Source organism: Seriola dumerili, unplaced genomic scaffold, assembly GCF_002260705.1.
Source record: "Seriola dumerili isolate Sdu_G_001 unplaced genomic scaffold, Sdu_1.0 BDQW01000381.1, whole genome shotgun sequence".
NCBI lineage: Eukaryota > Metazoa > Chordata > Actinopteri > Carangiformes > Carangidae > Seriola > Seriola dumerili.
This window is the reverse complement of record NW_019174636.1, coordinates 1,133,675-1,154,374: the sequence shown is the minus strand read 5'-3', so window position 1 is coordinate 1,154,374 and position 20,700 is coordinate 1,133,675. Positions and strand designations below refer to the sequence as shown.

At 41.1% G+C, this 20,700-nt stretch overlaps 2 protein-coding genes across 2 annotated transcripts; one reads left to right on the top strand and one right to left on the bottom strand.

Moving 5' to 3' along the window:
• Window positions 1–934: 934 nt before the first annotated feature.
• Window positions 935–8,119, top strand: LOC111233231 (serine/threonine-protein kinase SBK2-like). Its single transcript, XM_022760997.1, has 6 exons — window positions 935–979; window positions 2,036–2,180; window positions 2,282–2,484; window positions 3,121–3,282; window positions 3,451–4,002; window positions 8,066–8,119. Exons 1-6 carry the CDS (start codon window positions 935–937, stop codon window positions 8,117–8,119), a joined length of 1,161 nt encoding a protein of 386 aa, XP_022616718.1.
• A 4,471-nt stretch (window positions 8,120–12,590) lies between these two features.
• Window positions 12,591–19,779, bottom strand: LOC111233250 (adaptin ear-binding coat-associated protein 1-like). The gene is made up of 8 exons (XM_022761022.1): window positions 19,685–19,779; window positions 17,940–18,040; window positions 17,498–17,602; window positions 17,287–17,368; window positions 16,832–16,940; window positions 16,156–16,303; window positions 15,567–15,660; window positions 12,591–15,263 (listed from the first exon to the last, which is right to left on the bottom strand). Exons 1-8 carry the CDS (start codon window positions 19,777–19,779, stop codon window positions 15,209–15,211), a joined length of 789 nt encoding a protein of 262 aa, XP_022616743.1. The 3' UTR covers window positions 12,591–15,208.
• Window positions 19,780–20,700: the final 921 nt, after the last annotated feature.

Here is a 20,700-nt window from a genome sequence, read left to right as displayed (position 1 = left end):
TAAAGGCAACTCAATTCACTAAGTTCAAGATTTCGGCCTTAGGTGTTACAAACATTTGTCTCAGACAGACCTGAACAGCTCAGTAATGAGAGCACAGAGGACCAGAGTTCAGCCTCCACTCAGACCACCCACACTGCAAATATATTCACACATAGGCGAGAAGTTTTAGACAAGAATATGGTATAACACTGCAGTGTGTGATGCACTGACGCTAAAACTCAAAATATTATTATTAAATTATGTAAATTAGAGTTATATTGAGAGTGTTTCTTCTTCTCTCTGCGGATATTTGAAGGATTAATTGCTTTTTAGTGCATCTTTCTAATGATGCAGGGAAATCTCAGCTGCTGCATCATGAGGCTGATTTGACATTTTAATCTGTGAGGATCTGCAGGTTTGATCATAAAATCCGTCCACAGTTTTGTGAGTGCTTGTCTTTTGTTGCGGCTGTTGTTGTAGACGGACGCCCTGTCGAGCATGCAGAGTATCTGTGTACAGCACATTCATGGCTCTGACTTGTTCTCTAATGAGCTGTAATGAGCTGGCCCCTGTCTGGAGATATAGTAACACCAAATCCCAGCCTGGACCCAAGGGTGCCAGCTGTGGTGGAAAGATCAACGTTCCATCAGACAAAACAAGGATCTGTGTGTGTGTGTATGTGTGTGCGTGCGTGCGTGTGTGTGTGAGGATTTCATGAGGCTATTAACAGACATGTTTATACCCGTGGATCAGTGTTGCTGGCATCGCCATGACAACAATGATCATGACAACGGTTGTGTTGCATTCCAAAGAGCTGTGAGGGATTCCACTCGGAAAAGAAACAGAATGAGTTTTTATTGATCTTAAACGTTTCAGTAGAAAGTCTGTTCGTGGTTCAACCTTCAAATTAAGACGTTTACCAATTTTATGGTTGTTGGTTAGACGTGGCGTCGAGATGAGTCAAGACATCCACCAGGAATATGGTTCATTTGGTTCTCAAGTACTCCGTCTGTGCTGGTTCTCTTTTTCACCATAGACTTCTCAGGCCATGATGAACGTTTTTTTTTTTTGTTGTTGTTTGATTATTGAACCATCAATAAGTTATCAGGCAGGAGTTTTGTCTGAACATACCAGGAAACACACAGGTGTGAGTGCTTAATAACATTAACGATGATGACTGCCTTCCATTAAGCTACGTCCCTGACATCGCAAATACATTTTGAAGGAAACCTGACCAGATTAAGCTTTCTATCAACATCGTGAGGAAATGTTGTTAATTAACATACTTAGCAAGTCGCAAAACTGTTCATACTGAGCGTATCAGCAATACGTTCACTGACATCGTTTTCTGCCCGGAATACTTTGAAACGCTCCCTCCGTTTGTAGTGACTACAGCCTCGTTAAAGCTTTTTATGGTTGTGTTTAGACTCTCACAGCACTTAAGGTTAAGGTTGGGGAAAGATGGTGGTCTGGTTTAATAGGCTACAGTAAAGTGCAGAGTCACAAGTTTATTCACATTTAACCGAAACCATCATCTATGTTTCCTAAACCACAGACAGGATGTCAGTCAGGATGCTAGCTCCAGTCATTAGGGGGTTTCCATCAAAATGTGATGTAAACTTGAGTCAAAATCATTCACTCCACTGACAGACCAGGTGTATTGATTACATGATGACCTTATACTGTACATTACTCTATAGGAATGAACTATCAAGATAGTCGATGAAAAACAGATGTTAACACTAACCCAATTTCTTTGCATCCGGCCAGTGATTGCGCTTAACAAGGGACAGAGGGAAGATGTTCAACAAGTGCATCTTGTTTTTTGCTGTATCAATCATGTATGAAAACTGACTTAGCTTCTGGGATCAGGATCTGTCAGCACAACTGCTCGAAGACCCATCTGGATCAGACAAACACAGATTTTGGGAAGACTTTTTGTCTCAGATCTGAAACCGTAGTCTCGGACAGGCAAAAAGTCACCTTGTCTACACCGACCCTAATCAAACCTGTGCTCCGCAGATGAAGTGAATGTTTTTCATCTGTCTGTGTCCAGGCTGCCACAAAGCTTCTGGATGAGATGTGCCATCTGACGGCTCAGTCTCTGTCACCAATGGACACGTCGGACCACTTCAAGGTCCTGAAGCTCCTGGGTGAAGGCTCGTATGGAAAAGTCATGCTGGCTGTTCACAGGAAGAGAGGTGTGTGTGTGTGTGGGGGGGGGGGGGGCACTTATCATCATTAGCGTTAGCACATCAAAATATTACCTACTGTACATCAATCATTTCCTTGTGTCCTCCAGGTACTCCGATGGCTCTTAAGTTCTTCCCTCGTGAGTCCACCTCTCTCCTCTCTTTCCTGAGGGAGTATAACCTCTCTCTGTCGTTCTGCACCCACCCGTCCCTCACCAGAGCTCTGGGGATCGCCTACTCCACACCTTCCCACTACGTCTTCGCTCAGCAAGCAAGCCTCTTTGGAGACCTCTACGACGTCATCTTACCAGAGGTATACAGTTTGTTTCACAGTACAGCACGCACTGTAGCTGTGTCCCAAATTCAGAGGCCGCATCCTTCAGAGGACGCCGTCTATGACGCCAACCGAAATGAGTTGTTCTGGTTTATGAGGGATTTTCGCTTTGCGTCACCAGCTGTGCCAGCCCTTACCATTGCGTTGCAATTTTCAAAATCTTGAGGTTTAAAGGCCCTTGGTTTTAACAGTTGTACTGCTTACCTGTTGACCTGAACTGAACTTACATTTAAAAGTGTAATCCTCAGGCTCTCTGTTGGCGTTTGCTTTCATTACCGGTGCGCAATGAATCTCTGGATAGGTTGGGAAAAGAAAGCCGCATTTCTGGGCTGCATTTGAAGGAGGTCTCAAAATAGTTCAAGCTAGTCGCTATCTGCTGTGATGCGCAATCGGTCTTCAAGGGCAGCTTCCAAAGGAGGCGGCCCCTGAATTGAGACACAGCTTGTGTGTATAGTGATTTTAGGTTTCTACGATAAAGTGTAAAGACCCGAACCTTGTCACACTTAGGAATAACTGAGAAGCAGAGGTTCACTCTTCAGATTCCTTCTCATTCTTTTTCTGATTATAACTCTCATCCTTCTCTTTCCGTCGTCCCCCTCGCCATTTCCTCTTTAGGTCGGGATGGAGGAGGACTGTTGTCAGCGGGTGGTGTCCCAGCTCTGTGGTGCGCTGTCCCATCTCCACTCCCTCGGTTTTGTCCACAGGGACCTCAAACCAGAGAACGTCTTCCTGTGCGACTCAGCCTGCCGCTGGGTGAAACTGGGAGATTTCGGCATGGTCAGTTTAAAGATATACTCATTCTCCTGTGACATGATAGCATTACTGAGTAGCACTATCCAGCATGTGCGGCTAAATCATGTGCCATATTCTTAGAAAAGTGAAGATTAGATATAATGACTATGTTTTAGTCATGCAAGTTGCAAATAAATGAATCTTTTACCCCAGGTGAAGGCCAGGGGCACCAGGGTCCCGGAGGTCTGGTACAGCTCCCCTTACTGCACCCCTGAGGCGGAGATTGCACATGGAAATGAGGACAGCTGGAGGAGCATGAATGATGGGAAAGATGTCGTTAAAGAGGATGAAGAGAAGAAGAAGAAGGCACGAGTTTGGGTGTCTGTGGAGCCCAGCACAGACAGCTGGGCGTTGGGGATCCTGACCTATGCCATGCTCACTGGCAGTCATCCCTGGGCGGAAACAGCCAGCGACTGCCGCTCATACCTGAAATATCGGGAATGGTTTGACGCAGCGAAAGGCCCTGAAGATGAACTGGACGTGTGGGCAGAGCCGCATACAGAGAGCGCGCAGGATGCCATCGATTTAGATGGACCAGAACTTGGAAAGAAGGACCGCATTCCCACAGCACCCCAGTTTGCATGTTTCACCCCGCTGGCCTGCTCCTTCTTCCAGGCGCTCCTCGACCCGAGGCCCCGGCTTCGTGGACGGCCTGAGGACGCGCTGAGTTACCTGGGGGGAGACTGGATGATGGAGAAGGAGAGGGTGAGGCTGGAGGAGGAGAGGAAGAAGAGCAGAGGGAAAGGTGCAATCAGAAACATGAAGGAGATGGAGGGAAGAGGAGAGAGATAAACACAGACAGTTTATGCACTTGATGAGACTATGATGAGTTATCTCAATGTTATATTGGGTTTATTTTATCAAATATTTGTTTGTACTTTAGCAAACAGATTTTGTTGCTTTTCAAGAAACCATTGTAGTCATGAGTAGCCTACACTGTGATATAAAGCTGACACAGAATTGACCAAGTAAAAAAGCAAAACATTTATGGTTCAACCTGGTAAAAGGTTATTAGCATTAGCTGTTTTTTTTTTGTTTTGTTTACATAACTTTAAATGTATCTAATAGCTTCATATCTTTTGGTCAAAACAAGTCATATGAGGACATCACCTCGCACTCGATGGCCATTTTTCGTCACAAGTCAAAAGTGGCAGGTGGAAAAATTCCTTCCCACACATTTAACCCCTTCAAACGTGACGAAAGCAACTTTGGGAAAATCCCCTTCGTTAAATGGAAACAACAGGGTTTATAGGAAATCTGGTTTCAATTTGGAGAAACTAACGGGACTGTGGGAGGTTCACGGCTGTTTTGATCAGGGTATTATTTGTTTTTGGCCATTAATTAATTGATTTTGCTAAATTTTTATATTAATTATTAATATTGAATATAGCAATAATTGTATCTTATATCAGCTTGAAAAAAATAGTGCAACAGTTGCATTTCTGGAGATGACTTGTGTTAAGTGCTGTAATGGTATCATGTCCTTGAAAAAGACACCTCTTTAACACGCTGCATCTATATTTAGGTCCAGACTTCTGAATGTGTAATACGTCATAGTCGGCTATGAACTGTACACAGACTGCAGCGGTGCACAGTTTTACAGCCATACACTCGTCCAGTTTGAATACAACCACAGACAGAAAAAATGCATTTAAGTCGAACATCATCAGCCTTTCTGAAAGTGTGTGTAACATTTCACTGTCTATTTAGCAGCTAGCAACTTTTAGCAGCGTTATTTTGTACTTTAACATTAGCACTTATCCTAAGCTGTTGCTGTAGCACTTTGTACATAATTACAAAACTGTGTCTTCTATTATTTTGTATGGCTGAATGTTCCTTACACATCACATCAAAATTGAATATATAAAATTATGATTTAATACATTAAATTAAATATTACATAACAGTTATACTGCCTTTCATGGGTTACAATATAAATGTACAATGTAAAATACTTGTGTATTTATGTAATTGTACCCACTTTACAGACATGCAGTTTATAAAATGTAATTTAAATACAATAAAATTACAGTTTTTTGTAAAATGCTCTTTTTCAAATAACAGTGTGATAGTACAATGAACTGTCCAATATTATTACTGTGCATCAAAAAGACTCACAACTGCCACTGATCAGCAAATAAATAGATTTTTATATTGATTTAGTGAGTACGCTGACCTAAAAAACATGTCCTGTCGCACTTATACCTCAGTAATATCCTTGTAAGATTATACACCAATGCAAACAGATCACATACACTGATGACTACACACACACACACACACACACACAGAGTGAGGACCATCTGGAGAGCTTCCCCTGATGTTTTCAAAAATAGATCCGCGGTCGTAAATTTGACACTAAGATCTTTCAGCACCGTGTATGTGCCGCGGGCCACGGCTCAGAGTCCAGCCAAGTCACACACTGAGCACATTTTCTCATGCAAACACAATGAGCTGGACACATACTGGAGAGGCAGATTTCAGCACAGACACAGTGAACCACTGACACCAAACACCGATAATTAACTGAATGCAAACACTACTCTTAGATGGTAAACAGAGTTATTATCTGCACACTTCAATTGGCCAGTACCAGCATTCCTTTATTTGAAGCCGCATGCTAGCTAGCTTATCAGCACTCCTTCCTCTAGTCTCTGTTTCCCAGGCTGGGAGGGTTGGCAGGGCCTCCTACTGTACCCTTTGTTTGCCAGAAAACTTTTAATCTTTGCCTCCTCTATGGAAATGGGAAATTCCGCAGCCTTTACAGAGTGGGGGTGGGGGTGTGGGTGGGGGTCAGAGGGGGAGCGGGAGCAGCGGAGGCCGCAGAATCCTGAACCGCTGCCCAGTCTAATAAAAACCAGAGGAGGCGTAAATAACAAGCGGAGGTGAAAACAAAAACAAAGAGGATAAATCTACTCAGCCTATGTAAGGTTGTTAAATCTACTCGTTCCTTCCACATGACCATAAGTAAAGATCTGACACTGAATCATAGCGGGGGAAAACTGAAGCACTGAGCCAATAGGCTACATCTTTATTTCCTGTTAATATTACTCAGAACTGTTTCATCCAATGTGTCTGTGAATGTTCTCATTCGTCCAGGTCATAGTTATCTCTCTCTCAAATTGAATCGAAGGCAACTGGACTTGTATTTGTCTGTGGAAGACGTTTCGCCTCTTATCCAAGCGGCTTCATCAGTTCATCATGTATTGGTCTCTCTAGTCCGCACTAGTCTCTCTAGTCCGCACTAGTCTGACTAGTGCAGACTAGAGAGACCAATACATACGAACACGCTGCGAATTCAGAAAACATCTTCATCAATTTGACAACACATGCACTGCAAAAACACATTGCAAATAAACAAACGTGCTGCAAATCATGAAGCCGTAATCCTAACCGCAGTGTTCGAGTCCAACCAGTGGGCCTCTGCACCATATCATACTCTCTCTCTCTCTCTCTCGCTCTTTCTCTCTATCTCTCTTAATTAAGAAAAAAGGGATGAACCCAAAACACTTCTGTTGTGTTGTCAAATTGATGAAGATGTTTGTGTGCTTGCATGTGTTTTGAGCTCTCAGGGCCACCGTAAGTTACTGATGTATTTTAGATTGTAGAATCAAATGTGAAACAGTCTTGAGCTTGTGTTAACCACAGACCTTATTTTAGTCTTCTAACCAGAAACCCAACGGCTTCTGGTCGACAGAACTGGAAATGCTAAAATGCTAACTTCTGGGTTTTACGACTCATTCCTGCAGCACTCCATTATCTTCCCCAATGATCCGGTAGTGTGAGGGGATAACAGACATAATCTCAATGTTACAGACTCTGTTAACATCCTCTTAAGGTTTCAACTTCTACACCTGTTGTANGGATCTGAGTCTCTCTCTAGTCTCTGGACTCTTAACATCCTCTTAAGGTTTCAACTTCTACACCTGTTGTAGTCGATGTTGATTTGTCTGAGAATAAGAAAGTAAAGCACAAGAACACACTTCAGTTTTTCAGAAAGACTGCTGAACGACAAATTGTTTTCTTGACCGTGTGATTTATCTTGGCCGTCCAGAAGACGAACTATAAAAGGAGAGCTGCGATCAAAGGCATCACAGAGAGTTTAAATAGTAAATACAGCGCTGAGGAAAGATGAAGCCTCGGACCAGATCCAGCCCCACACACACACACACACACACAACACACACACACACACACACTCTGAGGCCTCAGTCACGACTCTGCATATATCATCTACACGCTCCATACGTACAGGTACATATCATGTTTTACTCATTGAAACCTTGTAAATCCATTTTTAGTCACGTATCAGTTTGCATGTGAAACAGTTTCCACATCAGTTGGGTAAACTCAGACATTCATGGTTGTAAAGCTAAAAACAAGGCTGGCTGCTTCAGTTCCTGAAAAGCTGACGATGTGGAGATACAAGGTTTTTAACCTATAAGCAATGGGGACGTACTGTATGTATATATAAAGACATATTTAAAATGTTTTTAAGGCTTGGTTCAGTCAAACAGAGGTGATGCAGGTGTGACATGACACATTTAAGTACTCAGACACACACCTGCACAAGTCTGTTACCTACAGATAATCACACACTGACCCACTGCCCATGAGCCCTCCTGACACACACACACACACACACACACACACACACACACACCTCCACCTCAAGGTGTTGGCTCAGGTTTCACTGAAAACTTCAAAGCAAAAAGTGATGATGAGTGACTCTAACCTTTGACCTTTGACCCCCTGCTTACCCCAACAGCACCTAAATCACTGCAACATCCAGTGTGGTGTGGTGCGTCAGCTCCTGGTCTGAACCGACAAAAGATTCTTGACGTAATGAAGCAGAGTTTAAATAAAGAGATCATCTGTGAGGAGGAGCATCTCCAAGTTATCTCTCAAACCGGCCGGAGCCAAAACTCATGAATTAGCAAGCTTGTTAATGTGAGACAGTTTGATTATCGTATCACACTTAGAGAGTGGGTCCGACAGTATTAAAGTGTGTGTGTGTGTGTGTGTGTGTGTGTGTGTGTGTGTGTGTGTGTGTGTGTGTGTGGGGTGGGGGGCAGTGACCGGTGCCCTGCAAACTATTCTGATCCACATTCCTCTCCTGACATTTCACCTGATATGTTGCATTAACGCTATGTGTCTTAAGTATGCCAGGGTTGTGCAACAGTGTGTGTGTGTGTGTGTGTGTGTGTGTGTATTTGTCTAGTTTAAGTGTGTGTGAGAAAGTGAGAAAAAGAAATGCTAGAAGTTGACAAGATTACACATCATGAATACATGATAGTATTTTAACACTTTGCTCTTTTAATTCCATCATCTTCCGTCATCCTGTTCTTCTGGTTTAATCCTGACGTGAGAATGAGCGTAACCTGTAGAAATAATGGCCAAAACTTCTAAGTTGTAATAAACAGGAATTATTATCTATGAAGTTTCTACCTTTCAGATACATGACGGTGAATTAATGGTTTGTCTTCCTGGACCTTTTCAGTCCACAGCGGCCTAACTGAGTCCATGTTGAGACGAGTGGTTAAATTTGTCTTAAAATACAGGTACTATCAGGGATTCACTGACTCAGTTGTTTTCTGGGGACCACAAACGTTGGCACGAAATTAAACAGCAATATTTCAATCTGGGCTGAAGGCGACCAAACCAACCAATATTGTCATTTCAAGAGTCCTACTGCTGTCACTAAAAAAACACTTTAGTAACTGACTTGAACTCTGAGTTCTGCTGGCGTTGGAGTTTTCCAGCAGCTCGTGGACACACACACACACACACACACACACACACACATACACACACACATACACACAGGAACCTCGTCTGGATCCAGAGGACGCAAAAGGACATGTCGTTTTCTGACTGCAACATTTTTATTTGGCTCGAGGCTGCGATGAGAACAGCCTCGAGCCAAATAAAAAATTTACTTGTCCATTTAGTTTATGACGTGGTGATGTATGTAGCTTTGAAAGTGATGCTAAGCTAAGATTAGACTCTGTGACCTAAGTCGTCCAGGAGCGTGTTGGCCACCTAGTCTGTCTGTCTGTCTGTCTGTCTGTCTGTCTGTCTGTCTGCCCTGTACCACACTGACTCTGTGATAAAACCACAATCCTTCATTTTGCAGCCATAAATGAAGCGATGACGCCAGTTTCATAATGTATGTTGACATGGTTGTTGTTGTTGTTTTTTTTAATCAGTTACAGAGAAAAATACTTAATTACAACAAACAGTTATTGAGAACAATTATGTAGCCTAATTTTTTAGCAATGCTTGTGGAGTGGAACTAAAAATAGCAATGTCCATGGGTCAATCAGGGAATGCATATATGCATTCATGGTGCCCAGAGGATAAATCCTAATGACTTCTGTGATCCCCTGGCTTTTCCTGTAGCACCACCAGCAAATTTCTGCATGCTAACACGCTAAGTTTAGATGTTGAACATGCTAAAGATGATACTTTCATAACAGCAGCATGTTGATGTGAGCATGTTAGCATGTTGCAGTTAACATTTAGTCCAAAGCTCCACTTCAGTACAGCATCGCATCTTGTGTTAAAGTGAGTGAGGATCCAAAAATTCAATTTAAAAAGCTTTGAGATTAAAGACGAAAATAGTGATCAGGATTGTACAGTTTCTATTTAAGTTACAGGTTGAACCTTTAAATTTGACCCCTCGTTAAACTGATGAGCACTGACGAAGGCTGGGGCACAGATCCAGGTGAATTCATCATAATGTCACGTGTGATGTTGTTTTGAAGAGATGTGCTGCTCGGTGTGGATTACAGAGCAGGAGGTGACCCAGATCCAAAACGCAGTGGGACTTATACACACTTAAGGTCACATATAGCACATTCAGAACAGGTCTGCACTCTGAAACACACTCAGGCAAATCTCATTCACATGCACAGTCATGCATCCACACGTACACACAGTTCAGACCTGTGATCAGACATGTTCGGCGCTAGTTAACGTTGACAAATACCTAAAGGCTAAAACGGCCTCAGCGGTGAAGAGAGGAAAATCAGAGGAAGACGAATCGTGTTCCTGATGAAGGTCAGAGGAGGCCAGCAGTCCGCCGTCCAGCTGTCTGTCGCTCTCTTTTTCTGACTGTCAGCAGAGCTAAAAGTTACCGCTCAGTGTGTCCAGTCATGTCCTGACCTCACGCAATATTTCTCACTTCTGCTGCGACTGCATCTCATTCTTCTGGCTCCTTGCAGAGTGTGCGATGGATGGAGGGATCTCTCACTTTTATTTATGTAAAAGCAGCAGTGACACAAAAATGAAATATGCTGTTAAAAGGTCCGACAGCCAAAGTTTTACCCAAGAAGAAATATAAAAGCGCCTCTGAAAGTTGGAACGTTGAACGTTAGAGAAGCTTGTGATTGGAAAGATGTGGCTTTGCTTCCCATGTGGGAAAAGTGAGAGATCAGTGTTTTCCACCTCTAAGGCCCTGTTCACACCTGGCTGCTCGCTCTCGCCTCGAGAAAATACGAGCAGCGGCTCCTGGACATGTCCTGGTTTACCATGACGGACAATTTATGTTTGGATTTTGTTATTTCCTGTTTTATTTTGCAGTCAGTTTCTTTGTGTGTCTCTTGGTGTTTGTACTTCCTGTCTTTGTCCTGTTTCCCTCCTTGTTGATTGTCTGCCCCGTCCTAATGTGTTTCACCTGTGTTCAGTCACCCCTGCCTCCCTTGTGTCTGTTCAGTCTCTGTGCTCCTCTTTGTCTGTGTCGGTCCGTCTGCTGTGTTGTCCTCGGTGTTATCTGTTGTTGTCCCCTGTGTCTCCAGTTGTGATTCCTTGTGTACCCTCATGCTTCGGCTTCCTGTTCAGGTGGTTTACCAGTGTTTTGTAAGTGGTCGCTTTTTTGTAATTAAAATATTTTGCACTACTCCCTTTGTGTTGGTTGCATTTGGGTCCAGCCATACCCGCAATCGTGACAGGACACTGATATATCACTGGGACTATCATTTTTGTAGATAGGCTATTGCCAAATTCCAACCTTTCAGGTCAGTGATCAGATCACAAATGGTCAGCTTTAAAACACGTCTCCAGTGAGCACTTGTGATTGGAGCTCACGTCCCCGCTTTATTAGCAAATAAACAAGTATGTGTTGTTGTTTTTAGCCAATGCAAAAGACGTGTGTGTGTGTGTGTGTGGCAAAGAGGAGTTGAGCGAATCGTTGTGCTACACACAGATCTACAGTGAAATCATAGTCAAATATTTTCCATTCATTATAAAACCTATTGGGACTGCAGTTTTTTAAGTGATGAGACTGTTGACTGTGCTTTATTCACAGTGGCATCTTATATGTTTAAAAGTTTCATTGTGTATTTTCTATTACAGTTTCTAATTTCCTAATTTATTTAAATTGTTTGTGATGTCTTTTTTTCTTTTTTTTTTGTTCATGTTTTTATTATATTTCATATGCACATTCAGGTCTCTCTTGAAAATGAGATCTCTATCTCAATGGGATTTACCTGAATAGATAAAGGTTAAATAAAATAAACATGTGGTCCAGACCACCTCCAAATGTGGTCTGAGTGATCGGGTCTCAAATGCGTCCTCAGTGCATTATGGGTGCTTTCGCACCTGAACTTAAGCGTTGTCCACTTGTGATCAGATCACCTGAGACGGATGTTAACACCAGGTCTGAACAGGGCCTGAGGGATGCCCTTGAACAGAACCATAACTCACAGGCAAGTAGAACAGGCTGTACTGTAACTGTGTGTGTGAACAAGGTGCTCCTGAAACAGAGCCTTTGACAAAAAAGAAGTGAAGATGAAAGATATTTTTAACAACTTTAAATAGATCAGTAGGCCTAGTTCAGTCTAGACGAATATGACAAAAACTATCCTTTAACAGAAACAACAAGTTGCCTTTCCTCACCACTGACTGTTGTGTTGAAGGCCAATTCATCATCCACTCACTAAATGGGTGACCTTGGGTGGCCTGTACCTCCCAGTGACCCCGTTATGTCACATTTGTGTCATCTCCCTTTTGACCTTCAGATAACAGTAATATAATCCATCATCCATTTTCCAATTTACTGGAGTCAGGACATGTCAATGGTTTTGGCACCATCCTCAGGATTGGAATTTATAGTCCATCAGAAAAGAAATTAATTCAGATTATACCAGAAAGAAATAGTTTCTCCAACAGCAGTGTAAACCAAAGGAATCTGAACTATCTTCACTATTTGCAATGCTGTGTAAGAGCTCTCAGTATTTACATTAAGAATCACACCACAACCATCACCCATCCTTTGAAAGGATTTATTGCCTCTTTCTCATTAAATTGGTCATAAATCAAAAGTGTTAGTCCAGTGATTTCACAGCCAGAGTGGAATGAGTGAGAAATGGGAGACATTTTTTTTATATTTTTTTAGCCAGCAAACATGAGCAATGTAAACACAACACACATATCAACATATCATATATCAATCAGCCCTATATCTCTTAATGCCAATTAAATACAGTTCATGTGATCTGATCACAGCAAACCTTAAAAAAATCTATGCAAACAAAATGAATTCACAGTCAAGAAACGTTCACAACGATTTCCTGTAAACACCATCTAAAGTCACAATCAGCCAAAGCCTCAGGTCAACATTAACATATCATTTGCTGCCATTAAGACATTCATCAGATGAAGTAACAATCATCAGGTTTTGTTTTTCCCGCCTTCAGTCCTGAGACCGGTGTGTTCGAATCTCTTACAGTGCACATGGGTTCAGGGAAAGAGTCGCTTGTTTTCACTTCACATAATTTAGTTAAGGTAGAATATCACTCTTATATAATTAATTACAGGAACAAATCAACTTTTTGGGAAATCTAAACAAACAAAAACATGTTGATTAGAGAGATATTAAGTTTGTTTCCTTGAGACAGAGCCAGGCTAATTGTTTACGGTATTTAGGCTAAGCTATGCTAACCAGCGGCTAGCTTTATATTAAATGCACTGACATGAGAGTGGTATTCATCCTCTCATCCAACTGTCAGCAAGAAAACAAAGAATATTTCTAATTTCCCAAAATGCTGAACTATTCCTTTAAGTTCCATATATTTTCCTCAGATTGTGGGCTCTGTTTGGGAGCTTCTGCCTCTCTAGCTGTACTGATATAATTCCTGCATTACCTAATCAACCTTTTTTTTCTCATTTCCACAAAACAAAGTACAGTTTGCTTTCCAGAAACATTTTTGCTTCATGATCATTTCACAAACATGAAAAAAAAAAGCAGGTAAATCGGATGCATGTGCACGTCTGTAGCGATCGCACTCCTTCCACTGAATCTGCCTGTAAACATCACATTACAATGAGATGATAAATCCTCTTCAACATAAAACTGGTTGTACGTGGAGGAATGTTTGGGAGGTGGAGGCGGTGCAACAACACAACTTTCTTAACATTCAACGTTAAATCTGGGTGATATTAATATGTAATGCAGAAAGTGAAGCTATGATTTGACCTGCCCACATTAGAGCTTCCCTCCAGTCATCTCACAAACGGGCTTGAAGGAATGTGACTGGTTTTCAAGGCAAAATAGGACTTTCTGATCCCTGCTTTGATAGAAATGGGCAAGTTGATTGGCTGATTGGGGGTGAAGAAGGCCACAAAGTATTTAAGTAGTTTTAATTTACTGCCTGCAGACAAACGCCCATCGTCAAATTCAGCAGAAAGATATATTTAATTCTTATCTTATTCAATTCTCTAATAAAGTATGAAAGTAAAGAATGCATGTGTGGATTTGGCCACTGATTTCACTGCAGCAAAACAAACCTGCTGATAATAAGCACCCAGTCGTAAACGCAAATATGATTTTACATTGTAAACAGAAATTCATAGATTTAATATGGCAGGGAGGAATGTTCATGTAATATTCCTATGAAGACATTTTAAAACATTTTGTCTACCATATGTCAGCCCACTTTTAAGTGAGCTCAGTGACTCTAGAAACACACTAAAATACTGTACAATTGGTACCTGATTCCAGTGGCGATAAATATGTGGATAAATTTTCATATCCATTAAAGAAAGTCTAATAGGAAGGTTTGGAAATATTATCTTTAAGTCCCTTTTTACATTATCTTTATGTAATCACACCACACTTTAGACCAACGGTAGCCATTTTAAATACAGAAATTTTGAGATTTGATTTAGATTGACAAGTTTCCTCCAGGTTAAGGGCACTCCATAATTCACAGTGTGAGGACGGGAACGACATTTAACCCCCTGTTCAATCTAAAAATCTTGGTTTTCTTAGTGGGAAAAAAAATCTTGCAACTGAGGTAAAACAGTGTAATGTGTCTTAAACTGTTCTTATTTTACAATTTATACTGATTAATTAGTCAGCAAAAACTCAACTTCAACAGAAATAAGGTTGATTTACAAAAATAACATGTAAGTGCCAATTGTAAACTGTCAAAATGGCCTACATTAATTCCTTGCACTTGATTCACAGTAGGCTGCAGAAAGCACTGGTGTCTTTTCTTGAGGTGTAGTGCTTTGCAGTGCCTGCAGGGGGAGCCGTTGCTGCGACAACAAACATTCCAGATCAAAGCTGAAGCTCTGCTCAGAGAGCCATCTACCGGGGAGGCGCAGCAGACACATAACAGAGGAGCACCTGCTACTCAGGAGGTCACACATAGCCCTTGAATATAATTGGAAATGGCTCATATCAGTAATAATGGCTTCAACACGTTAATGCTTCATTTCCTGTCAGGATTATGTGAAAGAACTATGACTCTTTCTGTCGTGAGTTGTTGTTTCTACAGCTCTGTGGTGTTTCACGCCTCTGCTTTGGGGATCAGGGTGAGGGAGTTACGCTCAGTGTGATGCACAGGAAGCTACTGACACAGATGCAGGTGAGATGGAAATCACAACCGACGGAGCGGCCAGCGACTCAGAACTGGATCCAGTTTGCGGCGTTCTGTGGTCGAGACGGAGCTGGAACAGAGCTGAAAACACACAACCTGACGTTAGTTATTTTTCTACACATTCTGATTAAATTATATCAGTTATTTGTAAACAATGCCAGTGTTTTTCATGTTCATCTTTCTTACTATAAATTACAAATACTTTACCAACAATTTATGACACAATGGTATGATGTGAAAATGAATCACTGTAATTTAAAGTATAATTTCTAAAAAAATTAGGTAAGACAAGCTTGTTTAATTTTCTGGTGTATAATGTCATATATTGACATCATATATTGAATATTATATATTGTCATATATAACAGAAGATTAGCCGTCTACCTTGCAGGAGCAGAGAAGTCTCCCCAAAGATCTGAACTAGGGTTTGACTGAACCACTGTGTTAGAGTTACTGCTGTCCAGCTCCAGCAGGCAGCCTGACACACACACACACACACACACACACACACACACACACACACACACACACACACACACACACACACACACACACACACACAGGAAGAATCACAGCACTCTTTTAAAGTAGCTCACAAACTGACACACATTTTGCTTATTTTCTGCAGCCTGAAGCTCAAAGACGTACGAGTCATTTAACAGTCACTAATTAACACAGTGACGACGGAAATAGGTCACTTCACTTCTGTAGGTTAAAGCTGCACAAGGCAAGATTCTTATGTGAAATATAGCCTGAAACACAAAGTGGGGCTGAAACAGATACGAGCCTCCCATGTGACAGATTGGAAAGACGTCAACTTGCAATATAATTAAATATAATTCTGTCACATTTGTCGACATCAAATTCATCAAACTCATGTCGGCTATAATCACTGGTGTGAACTGATGCGCAGATGGGGATTTACAGCCTGGTGCAACTTTAAAATACAATAGGTGCATGTAGCGCCATCTACCTGTTACCATGCCTCCTGTCTGAGGGACTATGTTGTGATTGGATGAGCCTGAGGAAGGGGGAGGGGCTATCTTGCCTCCAGGTGGTGGTGGGAGGAGTCCAAATCCACCTGAGCTTTGTGGGCGGGGCTTATCCCTCTTTTTACCTTGCTGGAGATGGAGAAAAGAAAAATTATGCTAATGAAACAACATGAACATCCTGTCCGATTTATTATTATTTCAGAAAGTGTTTTTATGTTTGTTATATTTGGGTTTTAACCACTTGTTTCTTCACAACATTAATCTTAATGCCTTTTAACACCACTATACTTACAAAACAAGCCAGCATAGTTATAGATAGTTCTGTTTTTATTTGTATATATTTTATATTTTTATTTAAATATTTTATTTCCTCAATTTTTTTTCCATTATTTTTAACAGAATTAAAATTACAACTCTGTTAACTACAAATGGACAACATTGCTCTGGATGTACAGTTGCACTTCAGCTCTACTCATAGTTTTAAAGTAATGTGCCATTTATGATTTATTGCAACTACTTGCAGTCTAATCCAATTACAAAACCATTGATTAATACACTATTGTTTTTTATACTCCTCAGCTGTCTCAGTTTATTTGAATACATTTTGAGAAATGAAGAAAAGCTTGATGCTGTGATGTTTGACAAACTGATTCTCACCCCTATGTTAAGTGTGATGGTCTGTCCCTCTTTAAATCCCAAATCCAGTTTAGGTCCTGAATCCCCGAGCTGGGCGCTTTTACTGATTTCATTCTCCTGTTTCACCCATCTGCAGGGAGGGGAAGACGCATACACACACCATCAGCAGCTGATACAGAAATAAACAATGCACCTCAGCAGTTTTTTAGGACAACCACAGCATGCAGCTTACAAGCGGCTCTCTCTTGACAACGATCTTGTTTTGGCACAGACTGCAGGGTTGTGCTGCAGATGGTTACGGCTGAGCAAATGTTTATAGGAAAATGGATTTCAGAAGGAAATACCAACGCTCAGAATGTACGACAACAAACTGTGAGAGTCCGGACAAGGACTGAAAGTACACTCCCCTGCCTCTACATTACAAGGAAGAGAGAGTTTTCACAGGTTGACCATAAAACCACCCACCACCTGCTTACTTGAAATGGTCCTGCAAAGCCACATTAAAGTCAAAGGCGTCTCCTCGGTCCCCGAAGCCAACTCCAATGAAAGCACTGCGACCTGCAGACAAGAGATGAACATAAAACGCCTTAAATCCACCCGCTGAAAGGAGATTTAGAGCAAACAGGCAGGATTGTGAAAAAAAATTATTCATTCAATAAATCATTTTCATGACTTTCTCATCCTCACCATTGTCATCCTGTATCCGCAGGACAAAGTATCGGCTGGAGTCGCTGACGGTTTCCACGGCAACACCAGGATACTCTTTAACTGGTGCCTGTGCAAACAGCTCACCTGCAGGACCAGAGGGCAGGTGAAACAAGTGACGACAGGGAACCATGTGTCAGAACAGTGACCACAACACTACATCATCTCATCCTCCCATTTTCAGCTTTTTCAGGAGTCACCTATGACAGAATGTATACTGGGCAAGTATTGCACATTCAGCTTATGTGCTGGGAGCAGGTGTCCTCTGTTGTATCTTTTCTTTCCTTCATTTTTTATAGTCTGGAAAACTAGGAGAATGAGCATGAGCACATTCAAATTACAGGGAGTCTGAGGTTGAATCCATCTTATTGTAAAATATATTACTTAATGCAGGTTTAAGTATAATAAACAATGAAGAGCATACCTGAGACTTTGTCCTCCAGTTTGATGAATGCCACTTTACCCTTGGCTGTGATCCTCATTCGACCGGACCAGTCTGGAGTGTCCAGCTTCCAGTCAGCAGCCCTGCAGAGGTGGTTTAATGCCAAAATTTCAGAGCTTCAACTGACGGCTATTTTCATTATCAATCAATATACTGATTATTTTCTCTATTAATTGCTTGGTCTCTACAATGTTGGAGAGTAGTGAAAATGTCTGTTACAAGTTCCCAAAGTCGATATCTTTAGACAAAGACAAGCAACACATCCTCACAAATGAGAACCAGGGAATTTTTTACTTTTCTGTTTGAATAATTACTATCACTTTTAATGTATTTAAAACATGTACAATAACGAGAAATTGAGATAGAAGAATAGAAATGACTGTATAAACAAACCTCAGTTGTACTTCTACAAGAAATACTGCCCAATCCTTTTTGGCTTGTGGTGATATCTACTGTAGATTTTAAGTTTTTTTCAGGTAAGAAGTCTAAATCTTTCATTTATGGCTGTAATGAACAATTATTTTCATTATCCGTATTGTGCTGATTATTTTCTGATTTTGGTTCAACCGATCATTCATTTGGCCAAAAGAAAAACAAAAAATAATGAAAAAGCAATTTATAGTTTCATGAAGCTCAATGTAAATGATTTTGTCTGATCAACAGTCAAAAACAAAGATATTCAGTTTCAAAACAGCAAATCCTCACAACTGTGAAGCTGGAAGATGGAAATGTTTTGCATTTGTGCTTAAAAAATTAATTTAAATGATTAATCAACCATTTAAATTATTTTTTGATCCCTCTGGTTCATCTTAACACCTCCCAGGTCCTGACCTGCATATTAGGAACCACTGACTCACACTAATGTTACAATACACACTAGTTTGTTATTATTAGTTTATACTATTAGGCTGCAACTAATACTTATTTTCATTATCAATTAATCTGCAGTTAAATATCTGGATCTGATTAAATGTTATGGCAATCGACTAACTGATTAATCAACTAATCATTGCTGCTGTAGTATTAGGGCTTAGGCATGAATATAAAAGGTAGCTCAACACAAACACATACATTCACCTCTCTTTAAAATCTTTATTTTGTAGTAAGGAATATCTGTAATGGGCCAAATTATAAACTATGGGGGTGATAATGGCCGTTTTAATAAGCATCTTATTAAATTCATGGTGTGATTTCCTTCCCTGCATTCCCATCCAGACAGTGTTTACAGACTGTCTCAAATGTGGCATGCAGTGACCCAGGGGTGGACATAAACTTTTAATCTGAAATTATCAATCTCAATCAAAAAGCACATTCTGGACAGAAAAGCCTTGGGGGAAAAACCGTTGCTTCTCAATTCATCAGTGTGTACAGAGATCCGAGCTGTCGCGCAGGAGAGTGGGACAGTCCTGGCAAATCGCCCGTATCGACCCGGCATGATGACAAATACCCCCGTCACATCTCTGACAGCCCAACGGCTCTGAACAACAAAGCGGCACAGAAAACACACCAAACCTCTAACCGTCTCTTTACGTCTAAAACTGGAAACGTATTTTCATCCCCGGTGCCTCCAGAAACAACAACACAGACCCAGTGCTCCCTCTTTGTACTTTGAAAGCATGTAACTACTGACAGCGAGCAGTGAAAGTGAAATGCCCGCAGCGAGCGACACCAAACACCGTTACACCATATTTGACGGCGCAGTTGGCGACCGACGGTTGTTTCTTTACCTGTATGCGCGGTTTGAAGCTCGCGGCGGGATGCGATAAACGTTGACATCGGGTTTAACACACAGGATCGACTCGTACTCGCCCTCAGCCGCCATCTTGACTCAACTGTTATTGATGTGGGAGTTGTGGTTGTGACTCATTTATTCAGTTCTGTGTGTGTGTGTGTGTGTGTGTGTGTGTGTGTGTGTGTGTGTGTGTGTGTGTGTGTGTGTGTGTGTGTGTGTGTGTGTGTACCGGCTTTAGTTAAATCTTAAATAGTATCCTAATGCATCAAATGCATCAAATAATGCCACTTTACTCTCCTGTTATTTTTTAAGACAGAAAAAAATATTTCCCCGTCTCAGATTAAAAGATGCAGGACTTGAAGGAAATAGAATAGAGTAGAAAAAATAAAAAATAAAATAAAAGTGTGAGGGGGCGTAGATCTGCGGGAAGTGTTGCCAGATTGGACCTTTCTCTTTTCTTTAACTGGGCAAGCAAAAATGAATTTGGGCTGGTTCTGTCAATCAAATGGCAGCGCTGGTCATCATAACTCAGTCATATGTTAAAGCAAAAACATGATGATGATTTTTCAATTCAGGTTGTCTTCATATTATTGGATATTATTAGTCTATCGTGGATTAACACCATTAGAAATCATAGGGAAAACCCCCTTCAGAACTTGCCTGAGAATCATCATATTTTTAGGTTTTCTTCAGTTTCAAAGTAATTCATTGGTAGCTGACAGTATACCCGATGGTGCATAGCAAACAGGTACTGCTAATAGCTAATTCGGCGTAATTAGTTTAACAAAATGTAAACAAAGATATAACAAACAAACAGGGCTCAATTTGTAGCTCACAGCTAACTGACTGACTCAATGGTAACATTATACTTCCTGTAAAAGTTACATCTGTTCATATAAGACAGTTAACTTTTAATGTAACATTATCCAAAAGACTCGGTGGGAAAAGCATTTAATTACACTGATCTGTGCGGGTTCTTGGCTCTGATTTGACGACTTCTTGTCAGTCATA